The sequence below is a fragment of the Carassius gibelio genome, chromosome A5, assembly GCF_023724105.1.
Source record: "Carassius gibelio isolate Cgi1373 ecotype wild population from Czech Republic chromosome A5, carGib1.2-hapl.c, whole genome shotgun sequence".
NCBI lineage: Eukaryota > Metazoa > Chordata > Actinopteri > Cypriniformes > Cyprinidae > Carassius > Carassius gibelio.
In genome coordinates, this window is record NC_068375.1 from 17721605 (window position 1) to 17748441 (window position 26837).

Genomic DNA, 26837 nt, shown 5'->3' on the forward strand with positions numbered 1-26837 from the left:
CTACGGCAAGGTCTGCACACAGGACTAAGGCTAGTCCAGGAGGACAGCTTCTCATTTGATTTTCACCTTCTCTTTCTATCTCTGTCTGTCTCTGTCTAACTCTCATACACACATTCTTAATTCTTTCCGCTTGTGCTTTGTCTCCACTTCATAATTGGCCTTAGACTGGGTCCACAACACTATAAAGCAATACCAGTAACATAAATCAGTAACAGCTCTCTATTCCATGTTAGTTAGTCTAAAGTGTTTGATATGACCAAGCACAACAAGTGATGAACAAAAGGACATTCAGTCAGTTGCTTGATTGTGATGGATAGTGAAATTTGATTGGTCCAAAATGTCCTTCTCTTATACATCGTACATGAAACAACAAATCTTATAAAAAAAATTCTGTGGAACTCACACATACACACACACACACACACACACACACACACACACGTTTGTTTATGTGAAAAGTGGGGACATCCTATAGGCGTAATGGTTTTTATACTGTACAACTGTATATTCTATGGCCCTACACCAACCCTACCCCTAACCCTAAACCTCACAGGAAACTGTGCATTTTTACTTTCTCAAAAAAACTAATTCTGTATGATTTATAAGCGTTTTGAAAAATGGGGACATGGGTTATGTCCTCATAAGTCACCCTCTCCTTGTAATACCTGTGTCATACCCATGTCATTATACAGAGTTGTGTCCTGATACGTCACAAAATCTTTCACTGTATAGATCATCTTCTTTCATTCCAGTAAAATAATACAGGTTTGGAACGACACATGCACAAGGAAATGATGTCAGAATTTTAATGTTTGCATGACCTTTCTTTTTAAAGAACAGGGTTAAATTGGCCCCAGATGATTTTGGACATTTGAAAATGGTTTTTAAAAAAAGAAAAAGAAGAATATTCCATATTTAGAAGAAAAAAAAAACGTAAAACTTGCTGTAAAATATGAAAAAAAAAAACGAAATGAAACTCTTCACAATTGTCACTGAACTTTGCACCATCAGAGGATGTTGGATATCAATTTCACCATGAGCTTCAGATGTTTTACCTTCTCATTATGCTCCGCCCCCCCCCCATTCCTTCCTCTCACATTCAGTATTCAGCTTTTTCCTCCATATGTGTTTTAAAACTGATTGAAAGTCAGTGTGTTTTATAGCGCGGTGAGCTCAACTAGTCAAACACTTTGGACCAGATTTCTCGCCATCTCTCTCTCCACATGTCATAAGAGAGCATTCTGGGAATTCATAATATCACACATCTCCATGTGATGCCGTTTATTCTATAGATTTTAACCTACTGTGGAAGTCTGCTCGCCTCCGCAATGCTCCTGCAGGGAGAGATGCAAGCTTCCCCTTCTGAACACATAGTCAAATCCTTTTTAAATCTTTTACGAGACCTTAAAAAAAAACAACAAAAAAAACTATATTTTAGTTATGTACCTGCGGTAAAACATATTTAATTTTTAAGCCCGGGAAGCCGACACTGAAAAGAGATGAACTGTTTTATGTGCCGTTTTAAGGTTTTATGTGCTGTGAATTACAGTGGGTTGTGTGAAATACTGGTGAGACGGTAAAGGGAGCATCAACAGCTCGTGGTGTTCTTTTGATGTCATCTTAAGACATACGACTGTGGTGGTGTGGAGCTGCGTCCCACTGCGGATGCCTGTGGGTTTTTACTGGTCATAAAAGTGCATGCACATACGCACACATACCTGAAGTCAGACGTGTTATAGAGATGGAACCTAAACCTCCATGTATGTAAGTGTAGGCCCTCAGTGGAGTGAGATGTTAATATGAGCAATGTGAATGAGCATTAAATCAGGATGGAAGTATATTACTCTGGAATTCCTCAAGTAAAGGCAAACACACTCTACAAAACTAAAGCTTGAAATCCTGCGTTCATTTCAGACTTTCTCACTTTTAACGACAACCTGAAAGTTTCAATTGCATAATTCTCCCAGACTGTAGCTGCAGTTTGTTCTCACATAGACTCCCACATGGAGCTGATTCTTAACATATGTCACCAAACACACAGAGATAGGGCTTCCATCGGTTTTGGGGAGATGTGGGCAGCGGTTTGATGTTTTTGTTGTTGCACACTAGCAGCTTCAACAAGCACACATGGCATGTTGTTCACATTCTGGGGCGCGCACACACACACACAAACACACACGTTTGTTTTTGTGAAAAGTGGGGACATCCCATAGGCGTAATGGTTTTTATACTGTACAAACTTTATATTCTATCGGCCTTCACCAGCCCTACCTCTAACCCTAACCCTAACCCTCACAGGAGACTTTGTACATTTTTACTTTCGCAACAACAACAACAACAAAAAAAAAAACTCATTCTGATGATTTATAAGCGTTTTGGAAAACGGGGACATGGGTTATGTCCTCATAAGTAGAGTTGTGTCCTGAAATGTCACAAAAACAAGAACACACACACACATATATATATCTATCTCGCATGCCTTCAAAAAGCATCATTACACTCTATTTCTTATCTTGACAGTGTCAGAATTCCTCTATATATACCCTTCCACAGCTGCCCCATCCCCCTTTCCCTAACCTCTTACCTTATTTTCTCCCCCTCTTCTCCCTCATTTTCCTCCCCCTTCTCTTCATCTCCAGTACGTCCTCCTCAGGCATTTCTACTGTGATGCCACAACTCGATTTACCCCTCATTGCTGTCACTTTTTCTCTCTTAGGGGACACATTCTTGATTTGGACTCATTTCACATTGATAAAAACACTAGGGGGCACTGCTTATCCTTTGTAACTGCTTTTGCATAGACGTAAGTGGATGAGATCAGTATAGGTGTGTGTGTGGAGAATGAGATTTCTTCATTTGCTATGCCAATCTGCATTCACAGTTGAGCGGGACAGTTTACCCCATAGCCTGTTTTTCATTGTCTTCCTCACTAGATGTCTTACCTCTTTTGTACCAAACAGAATGAACTAATGTGATCTTGAGGATTAACAACTACTTGCAACTACCCATACAGCTTTTTACTACCTGTATTTTTGGTTTTATCCATCTCAGAGGCCTTCAAACTGACCTGCCGTCTCATATTCAGGTCACATGTGTTCCACACACGTACACATACTAACAATAGCCCAGCGAGTTCATTTGACTCATCGATGACATTTAACTCAAGAGTGCGAGTTAGTCAGCACCTCAGACAACTGATTGCTATTCCGGAGATTTGGAAACTGAGAAGCTCCCACTCATTTTGACATCAAAAAAATTAAAAGCAACATAAAAGATACTTTATGATTCCTATAACTGACGCAACTCGGTTTTGCGAACTCCATGAATATTGGTCTTCACATCCAGAGGCGTCAAACACGACAAAGAACAAAGGAAACAGCAGAAACTAGCTTCTCGCTATTATAACCACAGAAGGAAAATCCACAAATGACAAGATAATCACTACATTCGTACTTACCTTCATCACCTAAATTTCTCCTGTGGTTCCAAACTAAATAAATAAATATACTTTTTATTCTTTGAATCTCCTCAGCTGTGTTTGGTAATTACCACACTCTGAAAAATCGCTGACAGCAGTTAAATAGTTAAAAAGATAATTCTGCTGGAAGTGGTGTATTTGGGGAAAGGTCAGTCTTGGTCTATTTAGTACATTGAATCCCTTTCCTAGCAAGATCCAGACTCTGTCCCTTTGTGCTTGAGGGACATGGGCTTTCTCTGTAATAACATCCAAATTAATGGGCTATAATAATAGATATTGTTCAGAAAGTACACTACTAAGTATACTAATAAGCATCGAACCGACAACCATCAATACGAAAGTGCTACTTTTTATTCATTAGAGTGCTAATTACTGCAGTTGGTTTTGGGATACGTGCGTATTTGTGTGATTTGTATCAATTTAAAAATCATTACTGTGTTCTTTTTAGAATTCTTTAAAGGAAACTCGTATACTTGTTACTTTTAAGATTGATAACACTCTTGGTGCTATGGTATTTTATTTTTCATGCTAAAGTAATACATTTTGCTTGTCCATTTTTATTTTATTATTATATTATTATTAAGTTTTAATTGAATGAATACTGTTTTGACCCTCAAAATAATAGCAAATGAATTAAATTAAACAGAAATCTAATAGAAAAAAATATTAATAGAACATGTATATTCTTACATTATATTATAATTATTATAAATTTGATAACTTTGTAGAACAAAGTACTTTTCTTTTAGCCAGTTTGTGTGTGTGTGTGTGTGTGTGTGTGTGTGTTGAGGTGGTGAAGCCGTAATAGGTTTTTTTCCTTTTTTTTTTTTTTTTTTTGTCTCCAGCCTCTCTCTCACACTCACCCTCTCTTCTCCTCAACACCTGGTTAAAACGTAGCTGGTGGCAATGGGAAGTTAATTTCAGATTGTTATATATTTCCATTAATTTCGACCGTCTGGTGCTGGACTGCCTTTGAGAACAGGGCTATCAGAGGCTCATTTTTGGGGGGTTCAGGAGTTCTTTCCCTTCGGCAAGCTAGACGGAGCTTTAGAAACAGATAGCTGATAGGAGAGCGGTTTCGTCACGTTCATTAGCCATTGGTCCCCATTTTTTTCTCCTCCAACTTGGATTTGTGACTGAAAGGATGGGATGAGTGCCTCGGAAAGTTTAAACAAAACGTCTCTGCTGAGAGCCCATCTGAAAAAGCCCCACAGCTAGACTCAGCGCAGAAAAAAAGGGAAGGTTTGGCCTGACACTGAGACTGAGGTTTGAAAGCACACATGCACTCGCGCGCACACACACATAAGTGAGAGCTTCTTTCATACACACCCACGTACTTAGAATCATATGCAGACGATATGCAGTTGTAGCATACACACACCTGACCTCCCGGTACACTCTGAAACAAGCAAGGAACTCCCTCAAGGCTTCAAAGAGGCTTAGTATTTTCTTTTCGTCATGAGTGGCAAAAGTGCACACCTTTTTCTTTGTTAATAAAATGTTTTTGTTTCATTACTTCACTTGCTTTTATGTTTTTACTAGTTAAGAAATACACATGATTAGTGTTATGTCTGGTGGTGGTCTAAAGCAGACATAACATGTAAATATGCACGTATTTAGACAGCAAATATCTGACTTTAAAGTTTTAGCATCTTGTGCCATTTTCCACTCACAGTGTTTAATATTCAGGATTAATTCAGAGGCGTAAGCAGCTTTTATTGATATTCTGTCTAAAGTGACCCTATAAGGATTTCATATTCGTTGCAAAGCAGTGTGTACTTAACATTCATCCAAATAATGGGACTTTTATCATTGTGTGTACTCTCCACAGCTGTATTTCTGTCAGACGTGCACTCTGCTCTGCTAGTTTGTCTCGGCGCGCTGACGGCGAGTTGGGCTTTCCTGTAAACACCTCGGGCAGCCTGACCCCTGTCTCTCCCGCCGTCTGCTTGAACCGGCCCTCACCTCCCCGGCTGACGAGGCCCAGCCTGTACGTGTCAGTGGGCGTCTGAGTTATGACAGAGCTGCGTCTCCCTCTTCACTCCATCCCTCTGTCCCTCATTCTTCCAGCCGGGAGAGTCAATGATCCAAAACTCTGTTAAAACAGGGTCAGCCCCACATGTGCACTTATAGGGTGTCAGTTTAACCTGTTCAGAAATACTTACTGCTATTATTATAGCTTATAAATCATTAAGAAAGCTTAATTATACAAAAATTTCACGGTGGAAATGTGCAGGATGACACATGGGAAGGAGAATTTAATGGGCCAGCAAGTCCCAGCACAGATAGGGGAAATATTGAGGTTAGCTTTCTATTTTATGGCACTGCCGAAAGGCTGAGGGAGACACTTTAGTTGGGTTTTGCCCTGTTGATACACACACTCTGAAATATACCAATCCCCCGATTCAGTGTGAGAGCAATATCCACGCCAGCTTCGACAGTTTCGGAGGTGATGAAGATGTTGCCGTGATCGCACCTAGTACCATTCTTTAAGTAAAATCACCCCTAATTAACACATGACTTTAATTAGAAATATTAGACATCTGCGTTCCACAAAAATTATGCCTGTTACTTATTTTGTATCATTTTTGTGGTGCGTTTGGAAGCACTGAGCAATAATGTAATGACTTTAAATGTTTCAGTCCAAATGTGTTTAATTTGATTCCTCTGAAATCATAATCATAATATAGATGCATGTTATAAAAGAGATGATTACTTATAATATACAATATATTTTAAGTCAAGTCAATACTTGGAAAGGTTCCCACAGTCAAGGACAACTGGGAAATGTCACATTGTGGAATAGTCCTGCAATTGAAAAGCCAATATAAATTCTTATACTTAATAGTAAGGGTGTTGGTATGGACATATGATTGCATTTTGTTTAGAGTTAAATGGAGTTAAATAACACTACGTTATCATCGGAAACCTGGAATTTTTTTCAATGTACAAGGCCTATCAAATATATGAAAATGTATACAATTCCATGGAAACATTATTAAAATGACACACAAGATTTTATGTTTCAAATAAATGGCTACAAAAAATTTTCTTTGCTGTCACAGGAATAAATGCCATTTTAAAATACATTAAAATATAAATATTTTTTATCTAAAATTGTAACAATATTTCACAAAGTTTTACTGTATTTTTGATAAATTCATGAATTCAAAATCTTTCTTAACGAACAACATTTTACAAAGATCAATTTGTAACCAATGAATTAGTATCATTTCAATTACTTTTTTATGAGAATAAACAATATGGGAAGTTTCATTGGTCAGTAGATGTGGGAACTTTGCTAATATAATTGATATTGAAATAAGAGATGAGTTGAATCAATGGCATCTGAGCAGTTGAATACTATGTAAAATCAACAACTGCCCACCAACAGTTCGCCAGCTGAATGAGGCGCACTACATGTGAGGATACAAACAAAGAGTGAAGAAACAAAGGGAGAGTTTGCTGTGATGATACACACTCCCACACTTGTCGGTACAGTGTACAGACTCCGCTCTCTCTCCAGGGTTCAAGGCATTGCAGGATCAATGCAGAACGAGTCCAAAATGAGGGGCCCCATCAGCCTTTTTAGCATCCAATCCGAGATCTCTCCTTATGGGCCCTGTGCCAAGCACAACTGCTCCGGGGCCTCTCTCTTTCTCTGATGAGCACAGAATACACACACACACACTGCTTGTGTGTTTTATTCTCTGTCATTATGTTTTCGGCATGTTAGATTTTTGAAGTTGAAGCATATCGTCGTATCTCCTAACTTGCCTCAAGCCATCATCAGGTTAGTTAAAGTCCATTACTTGAGTTAATTTGCAAGTTTTTGCTGTGTCAAGTAGACCTACAGTACTATATCTGACAAAAATGTACTGTGGGAAATGAATGGTATCAAACGGTAATACCTGTCAAAAAACTTGGTAGTTTGATGGTACTGTTTGGTAATTGTAGCATGAAATGTCAATGAGGCCTCGAAAGGTGCAAGCTTCAGGAGTCGCCTGAGTGTGGCCTTTATTCGACATTGACTGATGCCCGAGCACACCCCTCCCCTGTGCCCCCTTCACTTGCTCTTTCACTTATCCTGCCCCCATGTTTCCCTCTTTCCTCTTGTTTTCCATGAGTTCAAGCCCGATGCAGCACTGCTGCCTTTCCTGGCATGCTGCTCCTCATCCTCTCGCTTTTGTTTCCAGTAGGTGTCAAACGCTCACCGCTTGTGCTGTGTCAGTAAATATTTACCCGGCTTCCTTTTCCTCGCTCGCCTTTGCTGACGTGTGTATGTGTGTGTGTCTGTCCATGTAGAGTCGCCTGCTTGCCCCATCTCCATTCAAAAGGGTCCACTGATACCCCTCTCTGGCCCAGCCTTTCCGGGACAACACTGGACAATGTCATCCTTTGCACGTGCCGTTCCACTCAGCGACAGGAAGTTATCACTATTCGCTGTCTACTTACTAGCGTCCATAAATCTAAAACTGTCTGTTGTGGCGCCTATAAATGCACACTTGCATAGGAATATACTCTTGGCTGGACACTCACAGGGGTTAGCTATATCCAAACCAATGCATACGCTGCCTCCCCAGGGCCTCATAGTGTCCTGGTGCTTAGGGTTTCCTTCCTGCCCCAAAGACAAAGGCCGGGCAGGCACTGAAGCCCAGGCTTCAAAGCAGGGGAAAGTGTGAGTGTTGTCTCTTCCTGTGCAGGGTGTCGGAGCTCCAGGGGCAGCTGCCACTGTTTTCTCAGCTCGAGCGGAGGGCTAGAGGAATGAGGGCTGGCCTGTGCCCTTTTGGACCTGGAGAATGAAGAAAAGCCAAAACTTTCCACCTCCTTTGGAAGCCCCTCTTTGCTCCAGAGGTTAGATATCTTAGTGGGGTCAGCACAATGCTAGCGAAGGACGCTGAGATTAAGTTTATCATGACACTGCTGAACTATCAAACCAAAGAGCATTTATTTTAAAGAAAAAACACATGCAATTGTTACATTGTTCAAAATTAAGATAAAGGTATTAAACGCTGCTGAGTTGTCAGACATGTTGTGGATTATGTTCATAGCTTAAAATAGGATCTACGTTTACACTAGTAACTACTAGGGCATAATACAAAGGTGAAGCAACTGGCCCCAGTTAAAAGTAATTTGAGGAAAGGGGTAGCATCATTTGTTTGTAGATCCAGCTTGGCCTGTTTGATCCTGCTGTATATACCAAATGTATTAGATTCTTTGACATTGATACCTTTTTAAGTTTAGCTTACTTTACAGTCCAAATATTTTTTAGGGCCAGTGTATACATTTGCCAAGACATACTGCTGTTGTGTGGATGTGCATGTATGTAGCTCTGCGCAGTGTTTGCCCTCGCTCACTGGTCGTGATTGGACAGTTAATCAATCAAATATTTAAGCTTCATTTTACCACACAGTGGGATGCCCAGATTATGGAAGCAGTTTGGATGCATTAGTCTGGACTCAGCACTGATGCTAACAGCATGGCTTCCTGAATCAGCCCGCATCTGGATTTGCACACACACATGCATGAGTGTGTGCATCCACAGTGTCTTCCCTCACCATGGTAATCGCCTTCTTTTTTCATGGTGTTATTTGTTAGTAAGCCCGTTCCTTTTTAAAAGCCCATGTTATTTATTTATCTCTTCGCTACTTTATTCCTCCCTCATTCTTCTGGGAATGTGTTGAGGGTTTTTTTTCCCCTGCCTCCAGGGACGCCATTGTGGATTACCATTCAGTTCTCACCTAATTATCTGGTGACTTGCACTGCCTTTGACACGTAATTATCAAAGCCCTAAATAATTGTCTTATTGCTTGTGTGTTTGCATGTAAGTCTTATGAAGAGCGTTCGCTTTTGTCACCAGGACGGCTGAAATGGCGGAGTATTTATCGCCGCGCGAGAGTCGCCTCCCAGCCTTTCTTATCGTTAAACTCTCCTCTTTGCCTGTGTGTGTGTGTGTGTGTGTGTGTGTGTGTGTGTGTGTGTGTGTTTCACACTATTCTGTGTTCGAAATGGAGGGACAAATAAAGAAGCGCTTCCAATTGCGGTCAGCTTCATTAAGGAAAATGCGATTTCCAGCAACTGAAGTCCTGCAAATTAGCTCACTACGTGATGTGAAGCCACTTAAAGTGCTAAATGCTGTATTTTACAGTAGAGGTCACTGAAGAGGTCAAACAGAGGGAGAAAGTGAGAGTGAGATCGGGGGAGGGGGGTAAGGATATATGTCAACCGGGATATTTTGTCCTCATCAGCCGCAGGATTTAGCCAATATCGGAAAAACCATTTCGGCTAGCTGGTCAAAAATCATCCTTGTGTCTTTAATCGGGTTTCTACTGATTGGGGTTTCATAGCAACTGGGCTGTGTAGCAAAGGATGGATGAAGAGAACAGCCATAATGGAGCTTATCTGGAGAAAAGGAAGGGAAATCTGCTGTCTTCAGAGGTTTCCCGCTGGCAGTCCTTGATACTGTTTGACCGAATGTCACAACAGACCATTTACCATATCACAGCGTTTTCAAAATCACCTAGAATAAGCAATATATAATAACAACCAGCCCATACCAACTCCTGCCTGAGAGAATTGTGCTGGCTTTATTATATTATTTGCTAGGTAGCACTGAACTGATTTTCTTCAAACCTTTCTGATAAAGGGGTTTATTCGAATTTTGAGGTCGGTACATTTAAAAAAAAAAAGTTAAAAGTTTTTGAAAGAACTCTCTTATTCAAAGGCTGCATTTATTTGATCAAATATATGATTGACTGTAATATTGTGAAATATAATTTAAAATAAATGTATTCTATTTTAATATTCATTTATTCCTTTGAAAGCAAAGCTGAGTTTTCAGCAGCCATTGATCCAGTCTTCAGTGTCACATGATCCTTCAGAAATGATGTTGATTTGGTGATCTCAAAATATTTTCTATTTTAATCAATGTTGAAAACAAAAGTTTTGCTCCTTAATATTTTTGTGGATAATGATGCATTCTTTGCTGAACAAAAAGTAAAATAACATATTTAAAAAAAAAAAAGTTATCGGCTATATTTGCATATTGAATTGCGACTGGTATTCTTTCTTGCATCTATTTGCATACCGAATTGTGATTTGTCTTCCTTGCAGTTTTTAACCATTTACAGCAACTTTTTCACTGCATACAACTAAGTGTTGATTCTTGTGAGCAGCCGACTGAAACAACCACGGATGCAGCATTTGATTTTTTTTTACAAAACCTAAAACTATATCACTATTTTTTGGCACTTTTCGAGCACTGTTAGCTTCTTCAGAAAATGCTAATTTCAATGATAACACAGTCATGTGGAAAATGAGAGGCTGGATGTCATATCCGTCTCGTTGCTGCCTCCATCACACTTTCACCTCTCCCCCTGTCTCTCCTCCTCAAGCCAGATGCTCAAGTGTAAAGAAGAGGGCAGAAGTGAGATAGCAAATGTTTCAACATCTGTCTCTGTTGGTTTTAGTGCAACAAGTACTTCCACATGTTTGCTTTTTCTTCGCGCTGTTTCTGGGCAGGAGGTTGATGAGCACAGCTGCCCGATTTCTTTCTTTTATGGTTACAGACCAGCTGAGAGAGCGGCTCACGTGGTGCTATAATGCTTAAGCTAATGTACAGAGGAATGTAGATTATGAGGGTTTTAAGGCTTTGGTCCCATGCGTGCCGTCATTCTTGCTCGAAGCATTGAATGCCCTGACAGTACATTATTTATTTTTTAATTGGTTCATATGTTATTTTAATAATTTCAGTGCTTGGCTGTGCCCACAGGACATTTTGAGTTTTTGGTTTACATTAACAGGCGCTCTGAAGTTATATGTGTGGGTAAGACAGTTGCTGACAGCATGTGTGGAGCACACAGACTGTCACTGAAGGACATCAATCAGAACAGTGTGATGCTGTAAAGCTAATACACATGTTTCAGTTTTCCCAATGGAAAACATCACAGATTCACACACATCAAAGCTGCTCTCTGTCATTTTCCTCTTCGTATCCAATGCCCATGTTTGCTTTGAGGTTGTGTTTACATGATTTTGTCAGGCTGTTTGTCATGGAATGAGTCAATCATGCCATTAAATGCCATTACAGCCGTTTTGTGTGTTTTAAATATTCATGCATAACATTTCCATATTAGCAGCAGTATTGTAATAATATACGACACTTTTCACCAACAGCAGAAAACAGGGCCTTATTTATTTATTTTTTTGTATTTTCAGAAGACAAATTAAAAGATGCTTACACTTCAGGAGATTGTGATCATCAAAGCAAATATTACATTAAATAGTGTTTATTTTATGTATTACAGCTTGTTTTTAAACCTTTTTTTCATCAGTAAACTTAAAACAAAAATAAAAGTATGCATTTAATAATTTAATAATAATAAAATGTAATTAATAACATTAATCTAATAATAACAAATTAATTAATAGAAAATTAATTCTGTAACAGATTTGAATAGCTAAATTTTACAAATCCATTAAAAAATACAAAGAAAAAAAATTGAAAATGGAATATTATTTACTTGCCCTGCTATAGAATGTTCTGAAATATTCTTATTGTACAGTTACTTTTAATATTACAATTTATATATATATATATATATATATATATATATATATATATATATATATATATATATATATATGACAACAGCATCCCAATAATTGCTCAAAAGTCTCATTCTCTGTTTGGTTCTTTTTTTTATTTCAAGTGCTTTTTAAAACTATGTATGTCTGGAACATATTTAGTTACCTTTCCAAATTCCCAACTCTGTCATAACTGACACTTTTAGTAGTTTTTAAAAGGGTGAATTTGCTGGCCTCCTGGGTATCATTGAAACAGGAAGACGTTTTAGCCATGCATGTTTCAGACACTACGTGTGTGTGTGCACGAGCTGCCATGTGCTTCCTCCCCTTTTCTTTAAGAGGATGCTCCTGAGAAAAGCTTATCACAGTGTGATGTATTAGTCCTTAGTGCCTTAATAGATTTAATTTATCTCTATACAGTTCCTCTAATTTAAATGGGCTTGGGGAATGTATTAAAATGACTATGGACACTTTGATGTAGCACCAGGCCAGGTGTGGCTCCTGTAAAATGGATCACGTAAAGTGATTGTTAACCTATTGTTGCCAGACCGACCCTTTTTTCTCTAGCAGTCTATCTTGAATGGAATAATTAGCGTGACAGACCAACTCCTTTGAATTGCTTACAATCTAAAATACAAGGATCAAAAGAAGCACCCCTTCACGTGTAAACGGTTTTTGCAATCATTTTACATTTAAGACTGTAATGTCAGAAATGCATTGCAGACCACATTCTGTAATGTTTAACCCATTAGCATTGACAGAAAATATATGATGGTATTTTGATATATACCATGGTTACTGAATAATGACTTTGACAGATACATTTCAGTTTATGATACACTGCAAGATATATTTCTGTTAATAAAAACTGAAATGCATCATAGATTTGGATGATCCTGTAGGTTTTTTTGAAACCATGATATCATATGCTATTTGCTAATGTATCTCTCTCCCACTCAGATGATTCAGCGAGAAGCGGAAGTGAAGAATCGTATCCGTGCGGTGGCCATGACTGACTCTGTCCATAACGTCTGGCACCAGGAGGCCAACAAGTCCATTCGGGACTGGCTCAGAGAGGTACAATCTTTAATCAACCAACTGTGCCAAAATCTTGATGTTCCCAGTATCAATAGCGGCCACACAGCTCAACTCAAACAGCATGGCATTTCATTCAGCGAGTATACACAGGAGTCACGGAAAGCCAATAGTTTGTTTTTCATCCCACACTCTTGTTTGTCTGTTTGGGCAGATGTCAATAAGAAATCAAAGCCAAACACCGCCGCACGCAGGCAGATGCTCTGTTAGTATGTCAGTTTTATTTAGTTGCTGCCCTTTCATCGCTGACCTCGAGTCCAGAGACAACACCTGGGAACACTCAATATGCACATAAAAATGAGAGAGTGGATCCCAAGCCAGGGCTACAGGGGAGCCAGCCATGCAAATGCCAAGCGCAAACACACGCCCTCGCTTCTCGCCCGCTTTCTCTGTGAACAGTGGACCACCCAGCCCACCAGAAGAATGTCTTTCAATCCTTTGTCTTTGCTGATCTGCTTTGCTCCGTCAAATGTTTGCTTGCTTTGGTGATTTTTTTTTTGTTTTGTTTTGCCTATTATAGTTTGTCTTTGGTCTTGGGCTCTTCTTTTGTCTTTTTCATCTTGTCAAGTTCTTTCTTTCTTTCTTTCTTTCTTTCTTTCTTTCTTTCTTTCTTTCTCTGATGTGTGCAAAAGTGTCAACATAGTGGAATTGGAATATTAGGAAATTTTTTTGTGTGATTTTTGCCCTGGATAAGGAGTCCATCAAAAATAGGAACACGTTGTCGTTGATTTGTTCTTTCTTATATGTTCTGGTGGTGTGACTTACACTAGAGACATGAGGAGGAGACAGACCACACGCAGAATAATAAATGTGAAAAATATGTGTAATGCTTGATATGACAGCTGTCCTGCCTTTAAGTTAAAAGAGCCTGAAAATACAGCTGTTTAGTGTGATTTGGGATAAAGACAACAACTGTATCAATAAAAAAATTTATTTGCTGGTTTTATTGAAATAATATGTTTTCAGGTTGAACAAATAACTGGCTGGGGATGTTATAAAGTTGGTGGCTGAATTAACTTAACTTGGCTTAAAAATAACAATTTGCCCGCATATTTTTCCAAACCTGTATGACTTTATTTCATCTGTGGAACACGCACAAAGATATTTTAAAGAATGTTTTTGTCTATACAATAACAGTCAACGGGGTCCAAAAAACACTGACCTTGACTGTATAGACAAGAAATATTTTCCAAAATTGCAAAATGTCTTATTTTGTGTTCCACAATTTAGGTTTGAACCGACATAAGGATTGAGTAAATAATGATAATATAAAATTTTTTGGGTGAACTATCCAGTTAAGGCCTGGTTCACACGGGACGATTTTAAAATTGTCGGCTGATTTTGCAAACCTGAGAGACCCCACACACGGCGATAAAAAATCACGGGTCTAACAGTTTTGGTCGTTCCGTGTGTGGTGTGCAGCCACACGGCAATATCAACACATCACACATGAACTGATTTGACTCCCGAGCATTCCCAGGTCAGTCGGGAAATCTCGCAAAATCCCTCGAGATCAAACGTGACTTTAGAGTAAACAATCATGGCGGACGAAGAGGATGCAGTGGCCATAGTTTGTGCTTTGTTTTTAACGGAAAAAAACATAAGAAAAACAAGAAAAGGCAATAGTCAAAGAGGTGGAGACAACGCGAGCATGGACTATACTTGCTATATCATAATATGGAGATAAGTTGTTGTTTTATCTCATAGAAATGTTGTTGAGTACTACACAGATTAATAAACGTTGAAATAAACGTTCATATATTCGTTTCCGTGTACTCTGGTGGACTGCAGTTGTGGAAGTAGTTATGCCCATCGACTTTATTTGTATTTGTTATATTTGTTATATTATATACGCCGGCTGTTTTGATTTTGTTTCCCGGTACTTCCTCACCGCCTCGTCACCTCGCTTTCTGATTGGCTACACGCCACAGTCCACAGGCTGCGTGATTGTTTGTCCTCGGGGGACACCACACACGAGAAGAAATCGGGCCAAATAAATCCAACATGTTGGATATCCTCGATTTGAGATCGGAGCGGTCCCAACATTCTTCCGAGCAGAGGAGAGCAGTCTTAACACACCACACACGGCAGGAATATTTGATCAGATTATTTTACGATAATCGGAGCATCCTAAGATTGTCGGAAGGGGTGAATCGGGCTAAAATCGGCCTAATTATCCTGCCGTGTGAACCATCCTTAAGTGACTTGCTTGCACATACTATTGTTAGCGGCATAAGAAATGATTTTGTATGTTCACACACACATACAAGTACTGCCATACATAGGATACCGAAATATAAATTTGTCAGGGGGCCTGATTAACACAGATGAGATTGAACATTCTATTTAATTGATTTTCAGATCTAATTCATCCCAATAATTGAAGCCAGAGGGTGGACTCTCACTTCAGGAATGTTAAAGTCACTTTCAGTCCTTTTGTGTCACCCGCTAACCCCCAATCCTTTTTACTCATGAAGGAATTGGGACACAAGTTGTGTAAAGGCCTTCAGATTTCACACTCCCTGTGTCTCCACTGTAGACCTGTCTTTAATCAGGGTCATGGCCCCATCCCCTTTCATAGTAACATCCATAACAATCATGATTTGGACATTATTCAGTTTTGAGATCACTTTTTCTGACAAGGCAGGTGTCTCTGTAGGGGTTTGCTGGAGGTGATGCTTCGTTCCTTGCACAATCATGAGCTCTTTCGTGCAGGGGTTGGTAATTCCCCTTCTCCTCCTGAGGGAAGTGGAGATGGAGGGATGAGAACCAAGAATTTCCAGGGATTTTCAGGACGAGACCACAGTAGGACAGGTGATGTGGCGATAATGGGGCAGACTAAGGGCATATGAGGGAGAGAGAGGGGGAAGGGAAGACACGGGGGAAGACAGACATAAACAGCAACTTGAAGGAGGATGAGATTCCCTTGGGAAGCAGTGGTATATACTGAAGGGGAAAAAACGGTGAGAGAAAATCTCCTAGGACATAAAGAGAGAAGAAAGAAATAGAGTGGAGAAATATCCATTGTCCATAAGAATACCTGCATTGGCTGTCAACCTACAGTGATGGAAAGATAAATGTCAAAACATTGAGAGAGAGAGACACAGACCTAACACAGCAGCAAACGAGCAGACATAAAAAAACTAAATCTAGAAATGTGGATAATTGGAAACTGCATAAAAAAAAAAATAAAAAAAAAAAAAAAAAAAACACAGTTCGACCAAAATTCCCCTAAATGTTGTCCCAGCTAGTCAAAAGGTTTTCGGTCCAAAGATTGATCAAATTGAAAAGTATTGCTAAAATGTTAAGGGTTTGTGAGTTCCCAGCATACACTGCGGCATTAATAAATTATGCAGTTACTGATACAGGATTATAGTTTTTTTCTATTTGCTAAACGTTTTGTTTAAAACTTTTGTTTTTGTTTTGCCATTATTAATAGATATTTGTTGTTTTTAAAAGATATTTACCCCCAAAAATGTTTTAATTCTGCCAACATTTACACATCCTATAAAACTTTGGTTATTCTTCAAATCACAGTTTAAGATATTTGTAATAAAACCTACAGTCCCTCCATTTAAACAACACTTAGAAGCTCCAAAAAGGTCATAAAGGCACCGTAAATTGAATATATATAAATCAGGTTGTTTAATAAGTCTTGTGAAGAGATACGACCACTATTTATGATGAACAGATTTAATTTTGGCTTTTATTCACATTTAAATAAACATACATAGAGAAGTGCTGAGGTTTGTTCTAGCGTGTGACACACACAAGATTCCATGTTTACCACTCTTTGGTTTGGAAAAACACTTTGTAAAGTGATTTGTTTCTGAGACGTAAAGTGTTAAAGTATATATATATATATATATATATATATATATATATATATATATATATATATATATATATATATATATATATATATAGTTTTTGTGAATAAATTGGCTTGAATGAATGAATAAACAAATCAACTTGACAAAACAGATCAATGCTGCTCTGTGACAGCTCTTAAAAGAGCAGATGAGAGAAGCTAAAATCTGAATTCAGTAGTGGTTGAATTGGAGTTTTATCTACATTTTCATTTGACAGTATATTTTCAAAATGAGCAGTTTGGCCATGTGGCAGCATGTTGACACTTGTCCTTTCTTGTTGAATACAGTGGATGAGGTGTGATAACCACAGTGCAACCAGGATGGATTGAGCAGAATGTGGCATGTTAAAGGGCAGCTAAAGGGTAGGAGGCCAGACGCAGAGATGCTTAATAAGTGCAGGTAGGAGAGGGTACTCTCAGCGGGATCCAACACCTGTCTTCAGTTTACCTTCTCTAACTGGGCCATTAGGAGACCGCTTAGAGTCCCACTGTGCTCCAGCACCCCATCTCCCAGCCCAGAAGACCCGGGAATACCACAACCATATGGCCCTGATTAATGCTGATGGGCCTGACTATAGACAATTATCACTCATTTGTGTCTGTTTGTCGGTTTTCATTTCATGCAGCTTCAGCTGAGATTTGGAGGTGATGCATAAATGGTTAGCGCAGTGGCCATTCGTGTACATTTCCATCACAGAGCATTCAAAAACTCTGACAAGTAGATTTATTTCTTATTTGTCTGGACAATATATCGAACGATATGATCATGTGCATCTTGTCAGTAGAGTCGGTTCCGTGATTAGCAATAATTCCCCATCACCAGCTTTCAAATGGAGCGGCAGTTAACAAACACAGCCGTAGTTCACTGACAAGCTACGCTGTATCGAGTTCATTATCGAATGCGATTCATCTTCAATAATGAACTCTATATAGCGTAGCTTGTCAGTGAACTACGGATCTGTGTTTTAACTGCCGCTCCATTTGAAAGCAGGTGATGGGGATTTACCGCTAATCACAGAACCGACTTTACTGACGAGATACACATGATCATATTGTTTCGATATATTGTCCATTCCTAACCCATCATTAATTAATCATTAAAAGTGTGGTAAACAGTAAAACTCTTTTCACAACAAACCAGTGAATTTATGATTAAGTTAATAAACTACTATACTAGATAAACTAAATATACTAGACTACAAATGGAAGACTTAAACACATATTTGTTCATCTAATCTAATTTACTTGTATTATCAGGTCATTCTATTAAATGCTTTATTAGCTAAAGGGCCTTATTATGAGAATATATATAATTTAAAAACTACAAGCCATTAGATTACAAAAACAAAAAACAAAAAAACAATTGGAACACTTCCAAAAGTCTGACCCAGCTTCAATATCCCAAAAAATCCTTTCACCATTCTTGGTGTTTTATCTGTTCGTTTAAAGCTATGTCATCTTCTTACATAGTGGCCTTGGCTTTCTATTGCATCTAAAACTCTTCCTGGCGCATCAGCCAGGCCTGACAAATCTGTTGAAGCCTCTTCCCACCCCCCACCTCTTTGCCACTCACTGGCTGGGACTCCAGTCTTTGAAATTCCTGCCCTTGCTTCCAGCCCAGCTGACATCTTTCTCCAGACGGCATGAATTAAGATTGTACAATAAGACACTTGATGCAGCAGTCAGGGAGCGCTCCTCTCACTGGCCTGGCTCCATGGTGCACAACTAGGACAGCAGGAATTCTAAAAATACACAATGCATTCCTGTTCATTCCAATGTCAGTTGTCTTCTCCCCCAACCCAGGCACGCAAGCGATTGACAGGATTAAGAGAGGAGAATAAAGACAAGAGAAATGAGAGGAGAACTCCAGGGCCATGCCACAGGGCTTTTCTCCCCTCTGACTTTCAGCATCATGCATGCTGTATGAGGAGAATATGCCAAAAGCAGGGATGGCTACATAATGCAACAGTAATTGAGCTTGAAATTTTTTTATTTGATATTGTTTGTTGTTTTATGTATTATTATTGTTACGGTTGTTGTTTGTGTATGTATGCATGCAATTTTATATATAAAATATATAATTACAAAATAAAAACAACGAACAATATCAAATCTTAAAAAATTCCCAATGTATTATTTTTGTGTATTTATAGTTCAAAAGATAGAAGTCAGTATTTTTTTATTATTAGTAATAAATTAAAATTAATTAATTTGTATTTTCATTAAGCAAGTATGCATCGAATTGATAAAAAGTGACAATAAAGTTTTTTACGTTGTTACCAAAAAAAAACAAAAAAACACCGAAGACTGGATCAGTGTTTGCTGAAAAATCTGATTTGCCATCACAAAAATAAATTACATCTTAAATTACATAAATTACATACAATATATATATATATAAACACAGTTATTTTGAACTTTCTAATCTTGAACAACAATCAACATTTGGCTTTTGAAGGGTCATGTGACACTGAAGACTGGATCAGTGTTTGCTGAAAAATCTGATTTGCCATCACAAAAATAAATTACATCTTAAAATATATTAAAATAGAAACAAAAGTATTTTAAATTGTAATAATATTTCATAACATTGTTGAGTAAGACTTCACATTTTTAAATGGCAGTGTATATAAAAATACCAAAGATTTTAGGCACTCCACTTAACGCTTTGCCTGAGAAAACCTTTTAACTTTGATAATCATGAATGGCCTTGTGGCTTATTACTCTATTAAAGAGTGTCTTTATTTGTGGATCTTTTTCCTGTTGAGAGTATTTGCATTATTGTTAATGTTTATACTTCTGTTATCTACTGTCATCAACTGTAGACCACTTACATCCAGTATTTGTTGCAGCCACTACCACCCCAGACTTCACAATCATGCCATTTCTTGAATATATTTATCCTTATAGACATTATTATGAGTTAACCAAGGATGCCAAGGCCAAAAATATTGATGGAATTAAAAATCAAATCACTTTGCTTCCCAGTATATACCCCTTCCCTGTTGGCCATACAGGGTCCCTGTTGGGTGGCAGTTTGGTGACCCCTAAGGTGACACAGGGATCAGAGGTGAAGGAAGTTGTGAGGCTGAGGTTTGATTTGACCTGTGGCTCTGTCATGTGTGTGTTTATGTATCCAAGTTTCTTTTGCAGGGTGTCTAGGGTGGTGGAATCGTCCCTCTCTGCTCTGTCAGGGGAGGTTGTCTTGGGAGTTAGTTGAGGGTTAGATAGCATTGTGTTTGTGGGTATCTGTCTGTGTTTCTGTCCATGTCTATGTGTGGACGGGTGGGTTGCAGTCCCTTTGGCAGTGGAATGGCTGACAGTGCTATGTCTGAGAAAGTAAACAACCCTAGATAAGCAGCGCTTCACAAGGACGCCAGCTGCAATACACTAATCTCGCTTGAATTTCTCTGTCTTCTATTCAGCATGTTTTATCTTATCTCCAGACCCCGCTTTTCCATGCATGTCTTTATAACTCTGCCCCCCATCTAAACAGTACGATTGTTTCCATAATACACGTTCTATCAGCATGCATTTAGTGAAAAAGTCAAATACATTATTAGCTTGAGGGTATGATTATTTTCTCAACCAAACATGCCTAATTAAACTTGTTTTAGCTGAAGACCAACACCCAGTGTCGAAGTTTGAGTCAAGAAATGGCGTCTCAGGGGACAGGCCGATGACATTAGGAGCTTTAGCGAGGTCACTAGGCCAAGAAAACACTTCCCGGAGGGCCACCAATGGTGTGCCTGCTCCTGCCTAACATAAAAAGTCAAAACTGTCAGTGTCAGATGTCTCTAAAGTACCTAATTGCTTGCTCCTTTCTCCCTCCCCCAGCACTGCTGTAACTGGGTGTCGAGTCCTGAGCCCCTGGATACTCTGGTGGACCCCATGCTTAATGACTGCCCTCGTGTTTCAGCAGGTAAGCAACCACATCTGCACTACAGTCTGCTTTTAGCCTCTTTTACCCTTTACTCATTGGAAACCAAGTCTATTTTTAGAACAAAGGTGTCCAATCCTGCTTAAGAAGGGCCACTATCCTGCAGATCCTGCAGACTTCAACCAGCTAATGAAGTTCTTCAAGATCACTACAAACTTCCAGATGTTTTAGCTTATTGGCCCTTCATAAGCAGGATTGGACACCCCTGTTGTAGGATATGATAGCACTTATATCAAAGGAAAAGCTTGCCAAATCAAGCTTTTGCTTTGTTTTAATGGTCCCCTATGGATGAAATTGGACAAAATTTGGTGTATTTATTTACAGTGTCCTGATTTTTGTTTGTACTACATTTTGTTTAGGATTGAATGGTCAAAAGATATTAAATTGTCATTGTGGACCATTCACAAAAAAATATTGTGCATTTTGGTAGTATTCAAAGTAATGTGAAATAGGGCTAAACGATGTGTCATTTAAGCATCGATATCGCGATGTACGAATCCACGATAGTCACATCGCAGGATGTGCGATGTAGGCTGTCGTAGTTAATCCGTTATTCATTAACTGTACAGGCCAGCTGCTCCCGGCCCTTGACGAATGTGATTCGCGGAGAGCGCGAAAGAGAGAGCGTGCGCAAGAGAGAGAGAGAGTGAGAGAGAGACAGAGGGGGAGAAAGAGAGAGAGAGAGAGAGCGAGCGAGCCACGGCTGCAAGCTCACTGTCTTCAAACAAAACGAGCGCTGTCTTGCTCTCTCTTCCTTGCGCATATTAATCAATTGACACGATGGTGTCGATGTTTTAATCATTTAAAATGACAATGTAAGTGTGCTCACCCCATTTTTGTTTGCAAGAAAAAAGTAGATTAGATTTCATATCGCAATATATATAGCAGAAATATAAAATATCGCAATGCCATTTTTTCCCAATATCGTGCAGCCCTAATGTGAAAGACAATGTGATAGGGATAGGTTACAATGGTTGACTCCAATGATTGACTAGTTCCTTAAGTGCGGTTGAGTGGTGTGTCAGTTTTTATTTATTTATTGGTTCTTTAATTAGTGCTGTTAGACAGTATAAATGATAAAATTCCCTTAAAAGCACCAGTGTTATAGCCATGCACATTCAGACGGATGTCTCGGGACACAACCTTTGAAATCAGATTTTTATTTATTTATTTATTTTATTTTTTTATTATTATTAAAATGTGTATATTTTAATCATGCATCAGTGTTTACAAATAGTTTAGTTTGTCCCTCTGGTCTTGGTTGTTTTTAGTATTTCGAGGCATGTCCTCAAATCCAGATTACAGCTATAATCTATAATCCAGAGCCGGTGGGATGATGAGGTTGACCTGACCATCACCCCTGCACTAAAGAGGTGAAGTGCTGCCCATACTTTAACTTGGCTTTGTGAGATGTTATACTGTCTGACAGTATGATATATACTGTCTGACTCATTTGATATTTGCATTTGTGCTTTTGTAGCAAGGACAATATTTCCCTGATTTTACTGTAATCTGGATTTGGGGTCAGGGTGGGTTGGGTATTATCCAAGTGAACCATCATTGAACTGTGTCAGCTTTTGTTTTTGTGCATGCCATCAGTTCCAAGTTCACATTTTACCCATCTCCTACATTTCTGGAGAGCTGTGATGCAATCTTTAATGGATCTTGTATTGTGCGTCTCTTGAGTGTCACAATTATTATTCTTCCCCAGATCAATGCAGCCAGTCCCAGTTATGGTTGTGCTGTTGACCAATATAAGTCCAATATAAACACAATAAAAGAATGATAATATTCTGTCAACATCAGCTGACCTATTAATTTGAGACTTGATGGTTTAGTTTTCTAACTGAAAGGCAAGAAATGCATGGGGTCTTGACTGTCACCTTTTTGGGCACAGAATTTTTATGATTTATATTTTGTTATTACTTATTAGTCCTTAAGATTTACAATTTAATAGCAAACCAAGAACATATGCATTATTACAAAGCCTGGCATTTAACTGTCAGTATATTTGATTAATACACTTTTTTACTCAAAAAATATAGATTTTTAATTAGGAAATCTTTTAGAACGTTACAACGAATTGGTTTTCCTGTAGGCTCCACTAGCTGATCCCCACAATTAAGTTGATTTTAGGTTTTATTTGTGATCCCACACACAGACCTTTTTTTGCACGCTGTGTGGCAATGTTTTCATGAAAGCTATGCTGGTTTTACTTGTGCAGGTGGGTGATGTCAAGACATATAGCAGCTTGTCTGTTACACTTAATCATCTCTGAAGCCATGCTGGTACCAGCTTACCATGCTGGTATTTTGTATGCTCGTGTGTGGGGATATTATACACTTTTGTGTTTGGCAAGGGAAGGACATCTAAAGTCTCTGTTTTTTTGTTCCCAACATGATAAACCTTGGAGCCTTCTTCCACCCGCCTGGAATTTTCCCTTTATATATATATATATATATATATATTTTATTTATTTATTTTTTTATTTTTATTTTTTTCCTCGTTCAAAAGGAATCTTCAGTGGAAGGTCAGTGAGCCTCAGCATTGGCAGAGCTCGGGGAGACTGGCAGCATTTTATCAGTTAGCAGCACACTAAAGCCAGTTGAAATATGCAGATAAACTGGAACAAATCTCCTGAAAAGCCCCCTGGTCCACCAGCACTGGGTAAGGGGAGTTGAGCCTTATGCCCACACTGACCCACAGTCAGACGCTCTAGGTGTTGAAGCCAATTGCCAGCACAACTGAACTGAACCATAGAGGAAGCCTAGACAAGCATTTGGATGGATTACAAACAGAAACCATGCCAATGTCAGGCTACAGTCTTTGTGTGTGTGTGTGTGGGTGTGTTTGTCTGATGGGCTGAATCTCAGACCTGTGATGTGTATCTCATGTTTTAAAGTCGGGGTGCAACATGATATTTATCATGTTTAATGGGGCGTTCACATCAGACTTTTGAGTTTCACCTCTTTTAATAAGCACACAAAACTGAGAGAGTGTTTATGTAAGGATGTGCAAAGAATTAATTTCTCATGCTGCACACAAAAGTTCAAGTTTGGTGAATGCTGACCTGACAAATTCTTGCAGTCAAAAGAGGATCAAACATGGAGGAAATGCTCATTTTGCTTAGCATGAGATCATGGTTTAGAAGAATATTAAATTATGATGATTTCTGAAGGATCCAATGACACTGGAGACTGGTGTCGCTGAAAATTCAGCTTAGCCTTTTTTTTTTCAGCATTTTTAAAAGTTAAAATGGCAAAACAGTTTATCAATATTTAATACTTTCTTAATATGTTGTATTTAGATGTTAATAATAAAAAAAAATAACAATTGTGCTCAAGTGTGAGATCATATTTTGTTGCTCTTATTCTTTGAAGTGTCTGAAATTTTGGTTGTTTTAAGTCAAGTGTCTTCTTGCACCTCTTTTTTTTTTTTTTATAAAATACCCTCATGTCTCCATTAATGAGCCTTGAAAAATCTCACACATTAACATCACACTTATATTATCAAGTATGTGTTAGCAGTATCTCAGAAACCACTGATCACTCGCAGTATTGCTTCATGCCGTTCCCATTATATCCAAGCGTTAGACGCACATGCTCTCTTTTGCTTTACCTGGGTTAAGATGAGGTTACTCATTGCTAGAACTGATCATTAATTACAAAGAGAACAGTGTCCAGTGTGTAAACAGTGATTAATTGTTAACAAAAGTTAGTTAATGCATACCTGAACTGTAATGATCTGTTCTGCACTCCTACATGAATCCCAACAGGTGGGTAATTAACCCTAATTGTATTTACAATGAAAAGATCACAAGAGCTGAGAATAACTTTGTTAAAAAAAGAAAAGAAAAAAAAAACTCCTTTGATGTAGAGCTAGATATTTATTTATTTAGTTTGTCTTATGTCTTCTTGTCTTTTTGGCCTTTTCATTGTTGGAAGCAGAGTTGTTTTTGAATAGATTTTGTTTCAACTGTAAGACCCTGAAACAAAGTAAAGATGTTTTAACGGGAGTTAGCTGCTTGTATTACACCAGGGGGAAAAGAGAGAGAGAGAGATTTGAACGTTCTACAAATTGTTATACTAACTTTATCCTAGTTTTCTACAAATGTCCTAACAAAGATGTGTTTGACTGAAACTGTTGGCATGCAGGCATTTGGCCCATTTGTGAAAGATCAACGGTGCATATTGCTGATGTTTACGATGTCACTGGTCCATGTATTTTGCTTAATAGAGAGTCACTGGTGCGTATGTGCATTCAGACTATATTCTTGCTCAATTCAGTGGTCCACCGGGCGCAGTGTCTCTTTGTCATTGAATGCCTCTGACCATGTACCCCTGATGCAGCAAAATCCACTTGTTTGATCTTCCATTGTGGATTACAGATCTTCACTTAGTTGTACTTTCCCACCCTCCTTTTAAGTAGATGGTGCTGGTCTGGGATTTCAGGAAAAATGTATGAACTTGAACTTTTTGACTTTTTTTTATTATTATTCATAGGGCTAGGAGATAAATTGATTTTATCTCATGTTGTTTACATAGATTTGTTTGAATAAAAATCGGTTTTCTTTTTAACATCCGTCGACGCTCCACTCAGGGCTCCCGTAGTCCCAAATGGGCTCAACCCTCCCCCCGCACGTGTGCCATAGAGACATGCTGCCGAGTGAGAGAGATGTTTCACCTTACGAAATGAACAGGACCGTGGCAGCACAAGCACACCCACAAAAAAGCAACCTACAGCAGTTGCAGGACTCGCCAAGCTTTACTTTTGTTGCTCGCATGGAAGTAATTAATACGATGATATGATCATGCAGTCAATACAGATATTTCATATAAACAAGCAGGGCTATAACATAACCCATTAAAAAAAAAAAACTGTCTGCACCGGACATGAGTGGCACGACATGAGTGGTTCCACCAAAAGACAAAAGTACCCAATGATGTTGTCTACACTGGATTCAGCGTGATGCGACACGATCCCCATCAGTAAACTGATGACTCGTTATATTTATGACAAAATATACTGACAATATGTTCAGATGATTTGCAACTGTAGTGTGGTGTCAAGTTTAGACAGACTTTTAATCTTAACAGCTCTTAACGCCGAGTGTGCACTTGGATGGTTAATGCATGACGGGCTAGTATATATATATATATTAAGACCTTAATATATATAAAAACTTAAGGTCTTTCCAACATGGTAATACTGCTTTTTTTATGATCTTGTCTCAGTCATAAATTTGACTTGTAAATGATAAAGAATGATAGCCTTTTGTACCAATTGATAAAAAGACATGCTGTTTTGATACTTTGCGGTAAAGGTGGCTCTCTGATTGTTCAGTGCAATGGCAGGGCCTGCCATCTTGTCTTTTTGACTTGTTATTTCTGATTGCACTTTAACCCCAAGGGGGAAATCCAGATCAAATCCCAGAGGGTAAAATCAAAACAAAATAAAGTTAAAACTTGTTTTGAACAATTTCTTTGTCATCTGAATATCGATTTTAAGTAAAGGGGAAAAAATCAATTGAAATCGTAAATGTTATTTTTTGTGAAAAAAAATCTGGGATTTTTTTTTTTTTTTTTTTTTTTTTTTTTTTTTTAAGGCCATATAGCCCAGCCCTAATTATATAGCACATTTTGTGACTTTAAAAGCTGTCCTGTGGGATCATGTCAGGAACAGGAATGAGTCACATTGGTAGACTTTTCAACTTTTGGGCAACCCACTTATTTTGATCTTGAAAATATGTAGATTTGCTCTAGGTGGGAAATCTGGATCTGAACATTCTTAATTTAAACATTATACCTATTTAATAATCAGTGATTTGTACTTTAGCAGTTGTAGTGTTGTTTGTTCAAATTGTTCTT

The 26837-nt window shown here is 38.5% G+C and overlaps 1 protein-coding gene across 2 annotated transcripts in view; it reads left to right on the forward strand.

Annotated features, from left to right (window-relative positions):
• Positions 1-26837, forward strand: part of LOC127999018 (cotranscriptional regulator FAM172A homolog) — a 166777-nt gene that overhangs the window by 94149 nt on the left and 45791 nt on the right. For both annotated transcript variants that reach the window (XM_052592155.1, XM_052592156.1), the window contains exons 9-10: positions 13025-13141; positions 20868-20952. In XM_052592155.1, the coding sequence (XP_052448115.1) occupies positions 13025-13141; positions 20868-20952 (202 nt within the window). The remainder of the gene's footprint in view (positions 1-13024; positions 13142-20867; positions 20953-26837) is intronic.